Consider the following 18,010-nt stretch of genomic DNA (forward strand, 5'->3'; position numbering starts at 1 on the left):
ATAAATTGCAACACAAAGGGAAGGGATGTTATAATATAATCTTCCTGGTTCTAGGGTTAAAATGTAAAAAAAAAAATCTTTTGTAGAGGTTAACAACTGCTACTACTAGAACAGCAAAACGAGTTAAAATGAACTAAATAGTTTCATAATAAATATGTAGATAATAATAAAAGCACAAAACAGTAAGATCACAGGTACCTATGGTGGTTTTGGAGACAGATCCTTAAATTTGTGATATATATACATATAATATGAATTACGACTATTGCATATTTATCGCACAAAAATATAAGGAATATTTTTTTAATTTTAATCAAATGCTACAAAATACAAATCATTTGTTACTAGGAATGAAAAATATTTGAAAGGATAGAGACAATAAAAAGTACATACTAATATACTAGGTAAAAAAACATGATATAATACACCAAAAAATATAGATTAGAATAATAAAATTATACTATGAATAGGTTATCAACATAAAAATTAATTGTGACAAGATTTTGTTTGTGTTCAAATTTTAGCAACGATTTTTTGATCAACAAAAATTAAAACCAAAACATGATTCCATACAATGAAAAAGTTAATAAAATATATCACAAATTCAAGAATCAGGTGTTCCATTCCAGATATGTTAGGTAAATAACACCAGACTCCAGATAAATAACACATGTTAAAAAACACATATCCATTAAAAATAATTTCTTAAACTGAATAGTGGTTTCATAAAAATCTGAAAAATAATATTGAACAAAACAAAGTTATACCTATTTACATAGATAAGGTATTTTCAGAATTGTTTTTAATATACATTTTTTTTTTAAATTAATACTTACAAGAACATTACAATTATCTTGAATCATGTATTTGTTTAGAATCTACAAATTGTAATTAGGAACAATTATAATTATACATTTATTACTGAACTTATGACAAAACATTTAGTCAAGACTCATGATTGCTACTTGTCACATATATATAATATACATTTTATATAACACATATAAGTATAAATATATAGTTACAAAAAAAATGTTAGTTTACACAATTTATCAAATTAAAGTCAAATTAAAACATATTATTTACACCACTTTTATGAAATAATAAAATAAAAGTATAAAAACACTTTTAACTAAAATTAATGAATACATATAACCAAATTATCTATGTGTTTGTTTTCTCCTTTTTCTTTCTTTTGCATATTGGAACTGAACCAGAATCGTGTCTTATAATGATATATATATATCATTTATACATACATATATTATGTTATATATGTTTAAACTTAAATCTAAGCTTCAGGTAACAAAGGTTCAACTTTAAATATTTGTGTACTATGGAAACTACATAAGTAGTTTTATTTATAAAAGACAGTCTTATAGGAATATGATTTATAAAATAATAATAATAATAAAAATAATAATAATAAAAAACTATAGACTATTTAATTGCACACCTGTGGAAAGAAAAGAAAAAAAGGAACTAAACCTATATTGAAAAAATACACTGGCTTTGGCATTGAGCAAGTTCAATCTGATTTTACCCATGTGACGGGTAATTCACAGGAAGTTAAAAAAAAATGTTCAATTAATATTGCAAAGATGGGTAAAATATTATATATATTTTTTATAAATTAAAAATAATAATTACTATTTTATATTTAAAATATAAAAATTGTGTACATAAACACAAGCAAATTATTGATTTTTTTTTAAGATTTTTAACAAAAGTATGAAAACTATTATTTATAGTTAAATATTTTTGGGAAATGTACTATAAAATAAAAGTGTTAATATTATACTTGAACAACTTGTCATGGTTTAATTCCAAAATAAAAAAATAAAACTATTGTTTTTTCAATCAATTTTTCGTCTAATAATATTACTAGTAAATTTAATTTGTTTGAAGTTTTTTTTCACACAATTAAAAATTAAAAAATATATTCATTATTTATAACTACCATAAAGGTCAATAATTATTTAAGTTAATACTAAAACAAAATATGATTTAAAAAATAAAAATAAAGAACTGTTTAGTGTATACTTAAAGAAAATCACACACATTTTAATATTATTGGTAAAACATATTTAAATGTGTATATGTATGTATATATTATATACAAAATATTAATTATGTGGTTTATCTATAAAATAAATTTCTATACACATAACATAGACCCATCTCTGCATATTTGACACAACAATTAGGAACTATATAAATATAAAAACAAAATATACCATATAAAAGAGAAAAAAAGTTTGATCTAAAAAATTACTTCTATTAAAAAAAAAATATATATATAATAATAATAATAATAATAATAAAATTACGGTCAGCATATAGTGGTATTTATACCATTACCATTATGTATAGACATATATCCATTGGGTGGCCTTTTACATACAAAGTTTTCGATATGTAACCGTTGCAACTCATTATCTGAATCTTCTTCATCATCATCATCTTCTTCCAGATCTGCTTTTGGTGCTAACCGTTCACCAGGCAATGACCCTCCCCAATAATGTGCTTGATTTTCTAATGCTGTTGTAATCTGGTCTCGTTCAATTTGCTTGCGCTCTCTTTCCAAAGACTCGGTTTCTGTGATACCATTTTCAGATAGATCAAGTCGTTGTGTTTCAGACTGTAATTCATTATGAAAAAAGGATGTTTGTGCAAAATCTGCACGAGCACATGGCAAGAACATTTTCACTATTTCTGCAAATGTAGGGCGTTCTGATGCTTTAAAACGCCAACAAAGTTTCATACAATCATATATAATATCAGGACAGTTGTCTGGTTTTTCCATAATACCACCACTACTAACATAAGTTATGACATTCTTGTCCATCTCACCCTAAAACATTATCAAACCATTAATAATTGTAAAATAAGAAAATTATACTTTGATATATTTACTCTATATGGTTGAGCTGCTAATGTCACCATTTCCCATAACACTATACCATAACTCCAAACATCAGAAAAACAAGTGAAAAGACCAGACTGAAGACTTTCTGGAGCCATCCAACGAATTGGCATCATACCTTCAGAATCTGAAATTTAATTAACATTAAAATATATAGAAAATTAACCAACTAGGATAAAAATTTACCTTTTCTGTAATAATCTGTCTGATAAATATCTCTTGTAAGACCAAAGTCCCCAATTTTAACTATGTTGTTATCACTAACCATACAATTTCGAGCTGCTAAATCTCTATGGACATATTTTTTAAATGATAGATAAGACATTCCATCAGCAATTTCAATAGCCATACGTAGATTATCCTAAGAAAAAAAATATATACATCATTTATAGACAATTTACTACACATCTTAAAAGATTATATACCCTTAATGTTGGAGGTTTAAGAGAAGGATCTGTTGCCATATCTGGACGATGTTTAAGCAAATACGACTTGAGATCACCTTGAGGCATAAGTTCCATTAGAACAAATGCTGGTTGACCTTGTGATACAACACCATATAGCCGTACAACATGAGCTGAACAAAATTCTCTGTAAACAAATATATTGCAATAATAAAAGATTAAAAATATAACGTATTACATTACTATATCTTGCACAAATAATTTTAAAATATTTTAGTTTATGTTCGAACTTACTTCATAACATTAGCTTCTGAAAGAAAATCATGTCGAACCATCATATTGTTATTTTCAGTAACGGTCTTGATTGCACATGGTACAATTTCATTTTCTTTTTTCTTCCAATTACCACGGTACACCATTCCAAAAGAACCTCGACCTAATGGCTCTAAAACTTCCACGTCATCACGCGGAATTTCCCATTCATCAGTTTGATATTCTACAAAACAAATATTAATAATTAAAATTACAGTAAGCATGTAATATTAAATAATTCATTAATAATAATTAAACTCACCACAACTAACGTAATCCGGATTACATGTGACAAATAATCTTGTTGAAGCTAATTTATTTTTGTAATAACGATGTAAAACAAAGAATATCAACATAATCACAGCACCAATCATTCCAGTAACCATGAATATAATAAACATCAATTGAGGAGTAGTAATTGAAAGCGCCTCCTTAAAAATAAAAATAAATTATATATAACCATAGATCACGAAGAATTCAAATAAACACTTACAGGAATTAAAAAATAGCTATATTGTGTAAATTCTCCATAATCAGCTAATGACCTTGCACGTAATCGAAAACTATAATTTCCAGGTGCTACATTTGATAAAGTATGCGAGAAGTCAGATTGCTGATACTGCTGTCTGGTTATACAAACAACAGGTGAATTAAGCTATTTAAATACCAAAAATAAATTAATACATTTATACTTTGATTTAAAGTTAATAAATTTTAATTATTACTACATGATCTCCGACTTTTTTGTATTCTAACTGATAGCTAACAATAGGTCCATTTGAAATATCAGGTTCTTTCCAGAATATCTTTATTGAACCAGGACTGGTAGTATTTGTATTAACAGCTTTAACAGTTGAGGGATCAATTCTATCAGCAGAATCTAAAATTAAAAAAAAACAATTTAAATTAGATTTGTAATGAGAAAATTAAGTAAAACATGTATATTGTGATTATACATATACATGTGTATACGTTTTAATAATTTTTTATATGTTAAAAATGATAGAGGATTTAAAATTATTTTCAAGGTTATGACCAATTGAAGTGTTGCTGTTTTTTTGTTACTGCTTAAAATCAAGTAACCTCTATTGTAAAAAGTTCAAACATTGCATAGTTCAATAAAAACTTGATTTATTTTGTAGTTTGATTTATCAAATTAATTTTTTAAGTTAAATTTGGTTTCTCTGAAAGTTTAAATTCTAAAACATCTATCAGTTTGTTATGAAAAACTGCATTAGATAGGACACAGATTAAAAACCAGTTTTTATGAATTTGAAACAGTTTCTATTTCTTTAGATATTTTATAAAGTTTAAATAAGTCCTAAAATATAATTTAGTTTCTAGCCCTGACTAATTTAAATAATTTGAATTGCCTGACGAAGAATTTTAAGAATCAATACAACAAAAAATAACAGTTAATAAGTTTCAATACAAAGATATGAAATAAAATCTAAAACATAATTTGTTTACCTTTTTTGCTTGTTTGAGCTGTCGTCATTGCTTTTTGAATACTACAATTACTAATGTTTTGATTTGACTCTTTGTTTTCATTTTTGAGCCATTCTCTACACACATATAATTCAATATTATAACTAGTAAAATGAGTTAAATTTTCATGCAATGTATAAGTCAGCTGATTACTAGGAACTACTATTTTCTTATTTTCATCTAAAAAAAAAAAAATTGAATATTAATTGACATAAAATAAATCAAAATATTAATGCATCTCAATAATCAATAAATTTTAATAAAATATAAATTACATACTTTCCAAATTTTTATCTGCATCAGATACAAACATTCTTGAAATGGTACTATTTGGAAATTCTATTGGTTCAAAATTGGATAAATCACGTTTTTTCTTCGGTAAAGTATCGCTTTTAGGAGGATTATTACTTGAAAAAATAAATATTAAAAGCATTAAATTACATTCAAATAAAAATTAGGGAGGAAAATAGGTAACCACTCCACTTTTCAGGAGATTTTGAGTTTACCTCGCGTCATTAAGTAAATCAATTTAATGGAGATTTTAAACTTAATTTCAATAATAAATTATAACATAAAAAAAAATACTGATTAGCTTATAATACTAAATATAAATTATCATACATTTTATTGCTATTAATTATTACTAAAGTATATTTTTGATAGTAATACACACGGTAGGTTGAGTTAATTTTATTTTAGTTTTTTTATTAGCAATAAATACGAAATAATTTAAAACTAACCTAAATATTTTGAAAATTGCATTACAAGATAATGTCATATTACAATATAATAATGTGCATAAACATTTGATGTTCCACAAAATATAACAAAATAATTTAAATTATTATAAATAAATTATAGGTTATATAATTAAATTATAAATTATAATTAAATATTTGATTTCATAAAAATTTGAAATTAAAATATTTAAAGAAAAAATTGTGTTTTATATATTTATTAAATATTTGGTTTTTATTAAAAACTTCATAATAGGAACATTTTATTAAATTTTCAATAAAAATTGAATATTTAATACATTGCACTAACCACAAAATAATTTTCAAAAAATTTTAACTTTAACATTTTAACACTTTTAACGCCGCTCATGATTTTGTAGGTTATATTGTGACACCGCATTGTTCATATCGTGACGCGATGATTCGATAATACGAATCTAAAAATTACAAAAACTCAAACCTATTATAAATTTAAATTTAGAGTTTATTGTCTATAGCCGGTGTTGTACATTTCAGTTAATTAAAATAAAATCAATAAAATTATGACAGATACAAACGTTCATGTTACTGGCTCAATGGAATAAACTCTGTTGATGCGAATACATGTCATCGGCGTTGAAAGTGTTAGTAAGAAATTAAAGTTTTACACTAACTTTTTTTTTAATTCCAATTATTATTATTTTTAAGGAACCTTAAATTAAATTTTCAAGCTTTTTAACTTAGTGATAGTTTTTAATAATATTTATAGAAAAAAAATTTCAAATTTCTTTAAATGCCTTTAAATAGTTCATAAAAAAAAACATTGGATAGAAAATGCTAATATAAACATTTGATGGACATTTCAAGTATCAAAGGTTATTTTATTTAAATAATAACAAAATAGAAAACTTAATTTTGTTGAAATCTAGTTTCATATAAAAATTCACATTTTTCTCGTATTAATTTCCATAGTGAAAACTACTTGAAATTTTATAATACTCCACCCCTTTCAAAAATAATAATAATATCAACTAGATTTAGTTTTCAACCAGTAAAAGTATTTAACTTAAAAACTTAAGTATTTTTACTGTCTAAAAGATAATAATAGATGAAAAATAAAATAAATCGGTTAAAAAAAATTCATCTAAAGTGGAGTAAAAGTTAATTTTCTAATATAAAGTTAGTTTTACATACGTCTTAACATATAAAATGTTCTGCAAGTTATTTTCAAATTCTATCATTATTTGGATTTGTTGTTCATCTTTAAGTTTAGATTGTTTTTTTTCTGGTTGATCAGTACAATTACAATTTTCTTTTTGATCATTATTAACCATTTCAGGTCTAGCACCAGGATAACTATCAGCAAATTCATTCACATTTGGACCTAATTATCAAATTATAAAAATATAAACGTTATTAATAAAACATAATTTTAAATTCAGAAAATTTAAATATTTATATATTTATTTAAATACATACTATTCTGACAATAATCCCTTTTCAGTAACGAATCCCCAGATATGTTAATTGATGTGTATTTAATAATGTAATGTTTAAGTAAACCATTTGGTTCAGCAGGAGGCATCCATTCAATGCTTATACTATCAGCAGTTACAGATTTAACACGAAGATTTTGTGGAGGACTTGGAGCTGTAAAATGTAAATTTTATTGATAAATTTTTATCAAAATAAATTATACAAAAAAACCTACTTCCTGGCATTGTGCGAAAGTAATTTATATCACTTTGTGCACCATTGGATTCTGAGGCCATTGTATATGTCTTCACATAATATGCATATTGTGTATAAGGTTTCAGTCCTGTTATAAGAGCAACTAAATCATCAGTAGTTATTTCTGTTGATTCCACATCATCAGTTTTCCACCTAAAAATTAAATTAATTGTGGATTTAAATTTTATATTTATTTCAAATATGAAAATTTTAAATCTGTACAAAATATACAATGCATGCAAAAAGTAAATTTAATGAAAGAAAGAATTAGGAAGCGTTAGTCACCCTGTAGCGATATCCAAATATTTTAAACAATTTAGCTTCTATTTTTATTCTATTTAACGTTTTATATTTACCCATCTCCACCACAAGCATCTCGGCCATCATACAGAGAAACATTTTTATATGGTGCTTCTAAATAATAAACTACATATCCTAACAACGTACGGGTATCATAATGTTCAAAAGGTCGCCATTTCAATAGAACTGAATTTGAAAGTACAACTTCTGTTGATACATTCAGTTTTTTAACAGTACCTGGAAATAAAAATTAAATTTTAAAAAGAAGTATTTATAATAAATTTTAAAAATGTATAAAATTTAATTTTTACAAGCCATTTTATCTCCATTTGAATTTGGTGCTACTTCCAAATCATCTACATTTTTAAATCTGTCACCTAAATTAGCTTGTAATTGCTTTATTCTATATATACAAAGCTTTGGATTGAAGTGGAAAAATATTTGTCCACGTTCAATTCGTAATTCACCATCGGGTTTTCGAGTACTCCAGTCCCACAATTCAACTAAATTTTGATTGTCCAAAACAACTAATGCATACCTTAGATTTGAAAAAAAATATACAAATTTGATTTAAAACTTAAAACTATATAGTCAATTTTATTAAATATTTACTTTGAACTTTCTAATATTTCTCCTCTAATGACATGTAATTTTCTTAAAAAAGTTAATGATACTAATGGAAATGATCTAACCACTTTTAAGTAGCCAGTAATTTCTTCAATCATACTTAAGCTTTCTTCTAATTCTTTTACAATGTTCACTAAAATATTCATATTCATAATTAAATAATTAATAATTACACAAGGAATATAGTTTACATTAACTCATTTAAATGTTTTAGATAATCAGTACAGTAAATTATAATATTATTTATTTATTTGTATGATTATTATGATTTATAATTAAATTTCACATTTTGAAATGGAATTTGTTTCAAAATTAAAATTTAGAAAAATAATAGTAAGTATTTCTATACTGAAATTTTAAGAAGTTAAGGAGTTTATCTAATATCATTAATTTATACTTACTACCACCACGTATTTGTATTTCTAATGATCCATTTATAATAACACATCCTTTTAGTTTTTGGGCAGACTGGATACTTTCTACATTAGCTGCAATGCAAACTTTACGACATGGTCCTATAATAATACCAAACATTAAGTATTAGTCAATTAATCAATGATTTAAATTCATAATGAATCAAACTTTACCAGAACATTTTTGACATTTAAATACTTTTCCATAAATGTTTTCAGTAGGAACTTCCTCAAATCCAGGAGGACATTCCATTACACAAGATTTATTATTAAAAGGTTTCCATGATTGTAAATGTAACCCATTTTGTAAATCTCTTGAACGTGGCATACGATAACAATCACGTTCCATAATACAACGCCGATTTTGATACTATAAAAAAAAAAATATGAATTAAAAATGATTTTTCTGGTTAGAACTAACATTACTTACTGTTAATGTGTCAACTGGACATTCCTTCACACAATCCCGTTCATCTGCTAAATATTTACATGCAAAACAATCATCATGTTTAGGACCAGTACAACCTCCTAGACACTGTTCATGGCAACACGTGCCATCTTCAGTACAACTAAGATTACCACATTCCGGTGGACAAACTAAAAAAACAATTATAATTATTATATACAAAAAAAGCATGTTATAATAAAACTTTACTTTTTTGACAATGCTCAGTATTCCAACATAAAGGTTCATTAGTGTAATTAGAAACAGAACAACTTATGTCATTTGTCCATGGACACACAGGACATGCATTAACAGGACGATTATCCTATAATATTTAAAATGTTAAGTATTGCATTTTTATAAGGTGTTTAATCAGTGGCGCTGAACTACTTTATTTTTAAGTATGGCTAAAAACAATCATTTATACTCATCGACCCTATTAAACTTAAGTCATGGAAACCAAAGCTAGTATTTTCCACCAGTTTCTTTAACTAAAAGCTATTATTTTTACAAATTATATTATTTACTGCATAATATTTACATTTTAGTACTATTTAATATTGTAATACATTACAAATTAATATATAAATAGATACTATACGTTTTAATTAGCATAGAAATTATTTAAATAATTAACTAAAAACCATGTATTATATATTATACTGCTTTTTCTTACATTTATATAATTTTAAAATATTTTATACTTATAAATTATACTTTATTTAAATTATTACAAGTTTTAGGATTATCTAGCATAGGCTGGGGTATACCTATATTTAAGATATAAGTTCAGCGCCACTCAGTTAGGTACTTTTATAATTTATAAACTTACATATATATCATGCGATTCTTTTCCAGACGGTGCAATTCTTATCCAATCAATAGTTTGTGTAAAACAAAGCATTGGGTTTTTAGTAATGTAAACAGCTCCTCTAACAACATCTCTTAAGTTGTACAAACCCAACTCTTGCAAATGAACCATTTCATAAATTGCAATAGCATACGACATAAATAAGTCTTGTCCTCGGATTACAGATAGATTAGGGAAGAGTTTAGCAAGTGATTTTAAACCATTTACACGATATAATAATAAATAACCAGTAATTTCTCGTAACTCGGGGAATGATAAAGATTCATAACTTGTTTCATTTGCATTATCGATTAAAACTATTTGAAGGAACCCTTCAATAACTCTACAACCACGGAGAGCATTCAGATTTTCAGCTTTATTTCTAATATCTTTACTTGGACATACTAAAAAATATATATATATATGTATATTAATAAATATTTATAATTTAAAGTAATAATTACAAAACTTACTTCTTCCAGCTGAGAAGTGTACAACACTATTATTTGTAGGTTGAGTAGCTATTGGAGGTACACTTGTAATTTGTGTCTGGTGTTCAGCAGATGTTTGACTAACACTAAGTATAGCAACGCACCATAGGGCTATACATAGAAAGTCAGACTTCCATACAGATTTTGATGCTATCAACCATGGTTTTCGATAATGATTTGGATTAATTTTAGAAAATTTGGTTGGTGCTGAAGGTCTTAAAATATTGTAATTTTCATAGTAAATATTGCAAGCAAAATTCCCACATAATCGACATCCGCCCAAGCCAGGGCAGCTGTCACGTAAACAGCGTATTTTGTCACACTCTCCACACATTATAACAAAATGTTTTTACATAGTTAATCTGAAAAAAATTGCATAAAAAAAATTAAAAATAAACTATGTACATGATAGGTAGGAAACATAATTTTTGTTTTTGACTAAATGGAACAAGCTTGATAGGTAGGTTCTATGTAAAAAAAAAATAATAATATGTTAATGGTTAAAATATTCTCAGTGGAATGTGATAAGATAAAAAAACAAGTTTCTGTAATAAATAAACAGGATATTTTATATTTTATCATTTTTATTGGTAATGAACTCAGAATAATAATAAATACCATTATTAATGTTGCTACTTGCTTTTAGTATTTTATGATAATTTTTTTTGTTACCTATTCATTTAATTAAACACACTAAATACAGATATAAATATATATATATATATTGAAGGTAATTGTTTTTTAAATAGTAATATGTACTAGGTTTGAATAGTGATAACTGATATTTATTCATGTTTGAATGATTTAATTTTTAAGTATAATCTCAATAATAATAAAGAACATAGAAACATTTAATTTGATGATATTAGATAGAGGTACCTACTATTATTTTCATAATTGCTTTTTTAAATATTCCATATAAATTATAATGTAATCTGCTTAACATCTAATCTAAATTTTAAATTCTATTATTAATTTAATTTCAACTAATAATTTAATGATTTACTTTTTATAAAATAAATATTTTGGTACTAAATTTGAAATTAAAAAATATATAATATGTAATAAATATGTGATGAACTAATGAATCATTGCTTAGAGCATAAGTCAAAATGATATTTAGTAGGTACCTCTGGCTATTAGTCATAAATATATAAATAAAAAAAAGATGAGTGTCACTTTCTTCAAGTTGGTGTTTTTAAGATAGGTACTAGACAAAAGTAATTATACACTAATCAAAAATGCAATGATAATATTCCAAAGTCAACTAGTGACAATAATTATAAATAAATAATCAACAAATTATATTAAATACAATGATTCATCTGTCAATATAAAATTAGAACTATTTACATGGCCTGCCATGACATACTAATAAATTTAAACAGTTGGCTAATTTTAATTTGCATTATTTTTTTTTTTTAACTTGAGTGTATCTCTGTGTTCCTATGATATATAGGTAACTTTAGAGTTTAAATATAAAAAACACTAACCCTGCTGATAAAATAAATACTCATAATAAATATACATACTACCTATTTAAAAAAATATGAGGAATTTGAGAAATTTGTTAAAAAATTTAAACCTTAAACCTTAACCCCCCCCCCCCAAAAAAAAAAAAAATTTTTAGTCATAAAAATGTATTCTAGTATTTTAGACTTAAATATTTTAAAATAGAAATTATTTAACTTCAATAAAAGTAAATATAAATTGTGCAATTAAAAATTTAATTAAACATATTTGCTAAAAAGTGTGTCTATTTACTTCAGATTTTTGCTGATTATTACCAATTATAGCAGTAGTTCCCACACTGCAAGACATACATTTTAAAAGAGATGCAAAGCAAATATTGATATTGTATACAACATAATTAAATAGTAAACATTAATAAAAATGCTGTTTCATTTAAGCGAGAGTGACAAGATAAAATTTTTTTGTTCTTGGGGATACGTAAACAAATAAGCTTGGAAACTGCTGAATTATAGGCTATAGGTAAATGCTTAAAATAAAACCTATGCAATTAATATTGATAAATACATATTTTAAACAAATATTGAGTATCTATCAAGAGACTAACCTCGGTGAACACTAAGAATTACTATTTAAAATTTAAAAAAATAATAAAGGTAGAAATAAAATATTATATATACTCACATTATAAAGATTCAGAAATAATTACTATTATATTGTATGAATAAGATATAAGCTGATATTTCTATTTTATTTTTTAGAGCTGACATATCATAACTGTATACCTAAAGATACCTTAAAAAAGATTACCTATATACTTAGGTAATATAGACTTCTACATTACTAAGTGCTATTATAGTATATAAATCTCATAGTTTGATTTCAATCCCTTACTCAGGATTTGTTAAAATAATTGATGGCTTAATTATAGGATTCTATCTCAATTTGTCACTTAATACAGAACTATTTCCCAAACCAATCCAGCTATTACTATTGTTTAATAACCTTAATCTCCCAATAAAATACACAACCTCCTTCTTTTATGCCTGATTTAACTACACCTTACTTCTCTCTAATACCTGTGAAATTGCATTGAATGACTATTCCTTTACACACTCTGTAAATTCGTCATAAATTGTCAAATTTCACCATCTCCTCTCCAACTGACATATATTATCGCAACAAAGTGTCATCTATTATCTCTTTTTAAATCTTGAAACATCTTTTTCAAAATTAGGTAATGAAAATTAGAAGGAAAGAATAGTGAACAGAACTTTTCTTTGGAATAAAATACCTATGTTCTAAACATAAAAATAATATTTCTCAAAATAATCTGAATGTTAATTATTTATTATTTATTGAGTTTTAATTTTTACACGTTCGTAATATATGAAATATGTCAGAAAATATGTAGTTAAAAAAATTGTTGTATGATTGTATCAATTATCAATGGTATATTTATGGGGAGGATTAAGAAGATATATTTCCTCCCTTGACATCCCTATTTTATTTGCTTATATTTATTAAGTTATGGTCAGTAGGCAATAAAATGCTGAGACATTTGGCATCGACAAATTTAGTCATATTTCCCCTCAAATATATCCTATAGACATTACTGGTTAATAATTAATATAAAATTCTTAAATTGTATACCTCCTAAATTAATACCTACGATATTACTAGGTAACATACATATTAATCGATAAAACATTTTGCTGCATTGTTAAAATTAAATTTCTTATGTTGAAATGCATATAAGTAAAGTTATTTAACAGTTAAATTACATTTTAGAGGTGTGTACTTTATTAAACTCTATTAAACAATCCATAAACAAATACTTTTGTCTTACCTACATGTCAAAATAATAAGATTACTGAATGAAAAAGTAAAATTAACCTAGCTACACATAACATTGAACAAATAAAGGTAAATAAATAGTTTCCAATAATAAAGTACTTAGTTTACATTTTTTAATAGTTGATAACATAGTATTTTTTGATAAACATTTTTATAAAAATATAGTCAATATAAATATTATATCTTATGTGTATTCTTATTAATTTAATCTAAAAACAAGAAGTGAATATTGTAATATTTAATGTTTTATTTTTTTTATCAAATTAATATCTATGCATTACAGACAATCATGAAATAATATGTTTTTTATGTACCTACCTATTTTTGTAAATGTTATAAAAACACATAACAATCTTAAGACATTATAGCAGACTACACAAATAAGGAAAAATTGTTATTCACAAAATTAATATCTACTTATTTTATTTAATGTTTTAAATAGAATTAAAGCCAAGCAAATATTGCTAACACTATAAAACTAATATTGAATACACAGGAAAATATGAAATGACTAATGAGAGATAACTCAAGAGATAATCAATTCAATAATAAACTGTACTTATTAATATGGCTTAATAGTGATAAACAAATGAAAATGTTTTTAAAATATGAATCTAGTTTTTCAATATATATTGACTTACTGTCGGTAACTAAAAATATACAATAGGTGTTATGTATAAATACAAAAATGTTGATGATAAAATATATGATGTAGGTACACACCTATCTGAGCTGATTAAAAATTAGACAATTTATAATACCTATACCGAATTAATCAACAGAAAAGCACTGCAGTCCTCAGCAGGATCATATCGGCTATCATCCCAACATTAACAATCACTTACGTGTATAATGGCCAAAAGGTATGTTCGGTGATATAGGTACTGCACGCTTATGCAAATTGAGTAGGTACCTACATATACAAACGACGAAAACGATGTAGGAGAATTAATAATTTGTGAATAAAAACAATCTGTATGTAAAAAAACGATCGAAAAATAGTTTTCACACCCGATTCATAATTATTGAAACACTTGCGAGAGCAATGGTTAATAGTAATAGTAGTTGGTTGTGAGTAGTAGTAGTAACTAGTAGTAAATATATAATAGTAGGTATATAATAAATTTCTTATCAGTGCTGATAATTTTGCACTGACTTCTTATCACGACGAACCACCGTTCACGGAGAAAAAAAATATTTCCGATAGAACCTATTTAATTTTTTCAACCCAAGAACGCCACGATTTGTTTTGTTTAAATGCAATTTTCTTCCTATTTTACTCCTAAATAGTATTATAATATTAGTTAATCTCAACAACCGTAACACCTATATTTTTGTTTTCCCGCGTTAAACAAACGTACAACGCCTAACATACCCAACTAACTAGACATCGATGTGACAAATGCACAAAACAACAATGATTTCAAGCATCTAACAAATATCGTCCGTCGTTCATTCGTAACAGCAATAGTTGTTGTTAATGTTACATTGTTTTTTTTTTATAGATTTCGACAACAGACCATTCACACAACAGTCGATACCTACGTGTAACCTACACGCCCGTCTTACATAATATTATTATTTATTTAACTAATAATTAAGTATTGTTGGATCTATTGCCATATACAACTGCTAAAACTTGTGTACACGTACTAGGTAGATGGTTTATGATGGTATATAATGTGCGTGTTTAGTACCTACCTCCTAAATCCGTGTTGGTGTGACGCATTATCCGTAATTCGAATCTTGGGAACACGGCGGCGGCGGGGTGCGAGTACACACTTGTTTTTTTCGTTTCGATCAGAAAAACACTCGACTCGGCGAAGAACAACGACAACGAATTACAATAACATTATAAAATATTATATTATTATTATTGAAATCACGATAAGTAAAATATTTATTACACTGTTGCGCACACAAATCGTAATTTTATGTTATTATAATATGTATTTTTTAACCACTCGTAGTCGTTACACTCTGCAGATATTGCAATACACGCACGATTATAATATTATTATTTAAGTATATCGAATGTGCAACACAACTGCAATACGGTCGACCGCGTTCGTGTGTCTCCCGGCGACGCGATCGTTGCGTATATTATAATAATATTATTAACACGGAGCGAACGATACTGCGTTGTTAAAACGATCGCGAAAACTGAGCAACGTTAAACTATTGCCCTCAGCGGAGGACGTTTTTAACAGAAAAATGCGCACAGCAAGCGCGTCGCTCCGCCATTGTCAACACAACACGCACCGCGGAGAAAAGGTCAATGACACCGGAGCCCGATGCGATCAAAACAACGCGAAATAATATCATAACGGAAAAACCCGGATTCGTCAACACGGTCGCACGCGAACGCGATTTTATAATATATTATTAAATGTTATTCAATTTATTACGAACGATTAATTAATATGACAAAATAATAATTAATAATAATACAATACTTTATAATACACTGCGTACGATATATTATTATTGTGATGTCGGTGGTTTTTCGTAATTACCTATTAAACTATGGCGTTCACGTCGTTCGGTCGTATACGATAAATAATATAAAAATAATAAAATATTATTATTGTATATTATGGTATACGGGTAAAACGCGACTACGGAGTAGTGAGTACGACGGACTTATAGTACGGCAACGGCGGCGGCGGCAGCAGTGGCGACGATGACGACGGCGGCGACGTGACACGACCGACCGTCCACGAAATCGATGTTTATTTTATTATTATTATTATTATTATTATTATTATTATTATATGCACTCGGCTGTTTTAATGAATGAGAATATTATATCAGATATTATACGCCGCGATGTAGGTGATTTTCTCGCAACGATTATATACCATTACCATACACCATGCGTATGTCACGTTTTTTTTCTCCTCTTTATTATTATTACTGCCCTTATATATTTGCACACACAATTTCAATAATAATATTTTATTATTATAACGTATTGGTATTAATCAGCGGATTGCAGTACTAAACTCTGTGCCGCCCGCTACAGTTATACATACATTTGTATAGCATACAAAACATATGATAATACGTATTATTATTGTATAATATAAACAACTATGTTATTAAAAAAATATCAATCAGATGTAACGTAAAATGTTTATTATATAGTGTCGACTGTCGATGACATCGTACGCGAAATCGCACACTTTCGCAAATACGACAAAATAACAGCAATAACGAAATACGGACGTGCGGACGGATTTTGCGGTGCACTCTCGGACGCGGTTTCGAAGAATGTAAATAATTATTATTATATTCAACGACTACAATTTTGTACAGTACTTTATGACATTATATTTTAATAACAATGTTTTATGTATCGTACGATGTGTTGTTACAACGCATTTACGACAACGACAATAACAATATTTGATCGTACAACTATTACACCAATACAATATGGCACGCCGCGCGGTGTATAGATACGTCGCAGACAAGTGCGATGTGCTTCGCGCGCGTACACGTACAACTATAAAATAGTAAAATACAACGCAGTCGACTCCTCAGCAAATGCGCAATAAACACTCGCTCACGCAAACGCGCGCACACGCACACGCACACTACGACGACCTACGGTCGGCGGCGGTGGTGGTGGCGGCGGCGTCGGCGTCGGCACGGACGTCAGACCAGACAAAACAACGCACACCGGCCTGCCCCTCACTCCCCGACCACCGTCATTCGCCGCAGTCCCCACCATCGTTGCCGGGGCAGTGTTGTTGTTATTTACATCCTCGACGGCGGCGTCGGAAATCGGACACGGAATGGGGTTATGGGGAAAATATGTGAAACCGTGATCTAGATTACGGGGCGACGGGCGTGCTGCAAGTAGTAGTCGTAGCAGCGGCCCACGCTGCCGCCGCGCTCGGTATAATACGAGTATACGACCCATACGCGTTTTTACAGCGGCTGCCTGCGGATCCGCGCACTGGCCCAGACTGGCT

The 18,010-nt window shown here is 27.2% G+C and overlaps 1 protein-coding gene across 5 annotated transcripts in view; it reads right to left on the reverse strand.

Annotated features, from left to right (window-relative positions):
* Positions 1–2,045: 2,045 nt before the first annotated feature.
* The window catches only part of LOC113550428 (insulin-like receptor), a 31,899-nt gene continuing 15,934 nt past the window's right edge, over positions 2,046–18,010 (reverse strand). The window contains exons 1-23 of one of the 5 annotated variants that reach the window (XM_026952243.1): positions 15,732–17,494; positions 10,686–11,065; positions 10,195–10,616; positions 9,573–9,687; positions 9,348–9,514; positions 9,092–9,287; positions 8,906–9,019; positions 8,490–8,637; positions 8,189–8,415; positions 7,934–8,114; positions 7,558–7,730; positions 7,326–7,496; positions 7,041–7,230; positions 5,410–5,537; positions 5,113–5,310; positions 4,368–4,522; positions 4,136–4,297; positions 3,905–4,073; positions 3,625–3,826; positions 3,352–3,517; positions 3,113–3,287; positions 2,917–3,053; positions 2,333–2,854 (exon numbers count right to left, since the gene is read on the reverse strand). In XM_026952243.1, the coding sequence (XP_026808044.1) occupies positions 2,333–2,854; positions 2,917–3,053; positions 3,113–3,287; positions 3,352–3,517; positions 3,625–3,826; positions 3,905–4,073; positions 4,136–4,297; positions 4,368–4,522; positions 5,113–5,310; positions 5,410–5,537; positions 7,041–7,230; positions 7,326–7,496; positions 7,558–7,730; positions 7,934–8,114; positions 8,189–8,415; positions 8,490–8,637; positions 8,906–9,019; positions 9,092–9,287; positions 9,348–9,514; positions 9,573–9,687; positions 10,195–10,616; positions 10,686–11,037 (4,470 nt within the window). In that variant the 5' untranslated portion in view covers positions 11,038–11,065; positions 15,732–17,494. Of the gene's footprint in view, positions 2,855–2,916; positions 3,054–3,112; positions 3,288–3,351; positions 3,518–3,624; positions 3,827–3,904; positions 4,074–4,135; positions 4,298–4,367; positions 4,523–5,112; positions 5,311–5,409; positions 5,538–7,040; positions 7,231–7,325; positions 7,497–7,557; positions 7,731–7,933; positions 8,115–8,188; positions 8,416–8,489; positions 8,638–8,905; positions 9,020–9,091; positions 9,288–9,347; positions 9,515–9,572; positions 9,688–10,194; positions 10,617–10,685; positions 11,066–14,875; positions 15,065–15,731; positions 17,495–18,010 lie in introns of those variants that run through there. The other 4 variants (XM_026952244.1, XM_026952247.1, XM_026952245.1 and 1 more) reach the window with 4 other exon arrangements.

Source organism: Rhopalosiphum maidis, chromosome 4 (assembly GCF_003676215.2).
Source record: "Rhopalosiphum maidis isolate BTI-1 chromosome 4, ASM367621v3, whole genome shotgun sequence".
Classification (NCBI taxonomy): Eukaryota; Metazoa; Arthropoda; class Insecta; order Hemiptera; family Aphididae; genus Rhopalosiphum; species Rhopalosiphum maidis.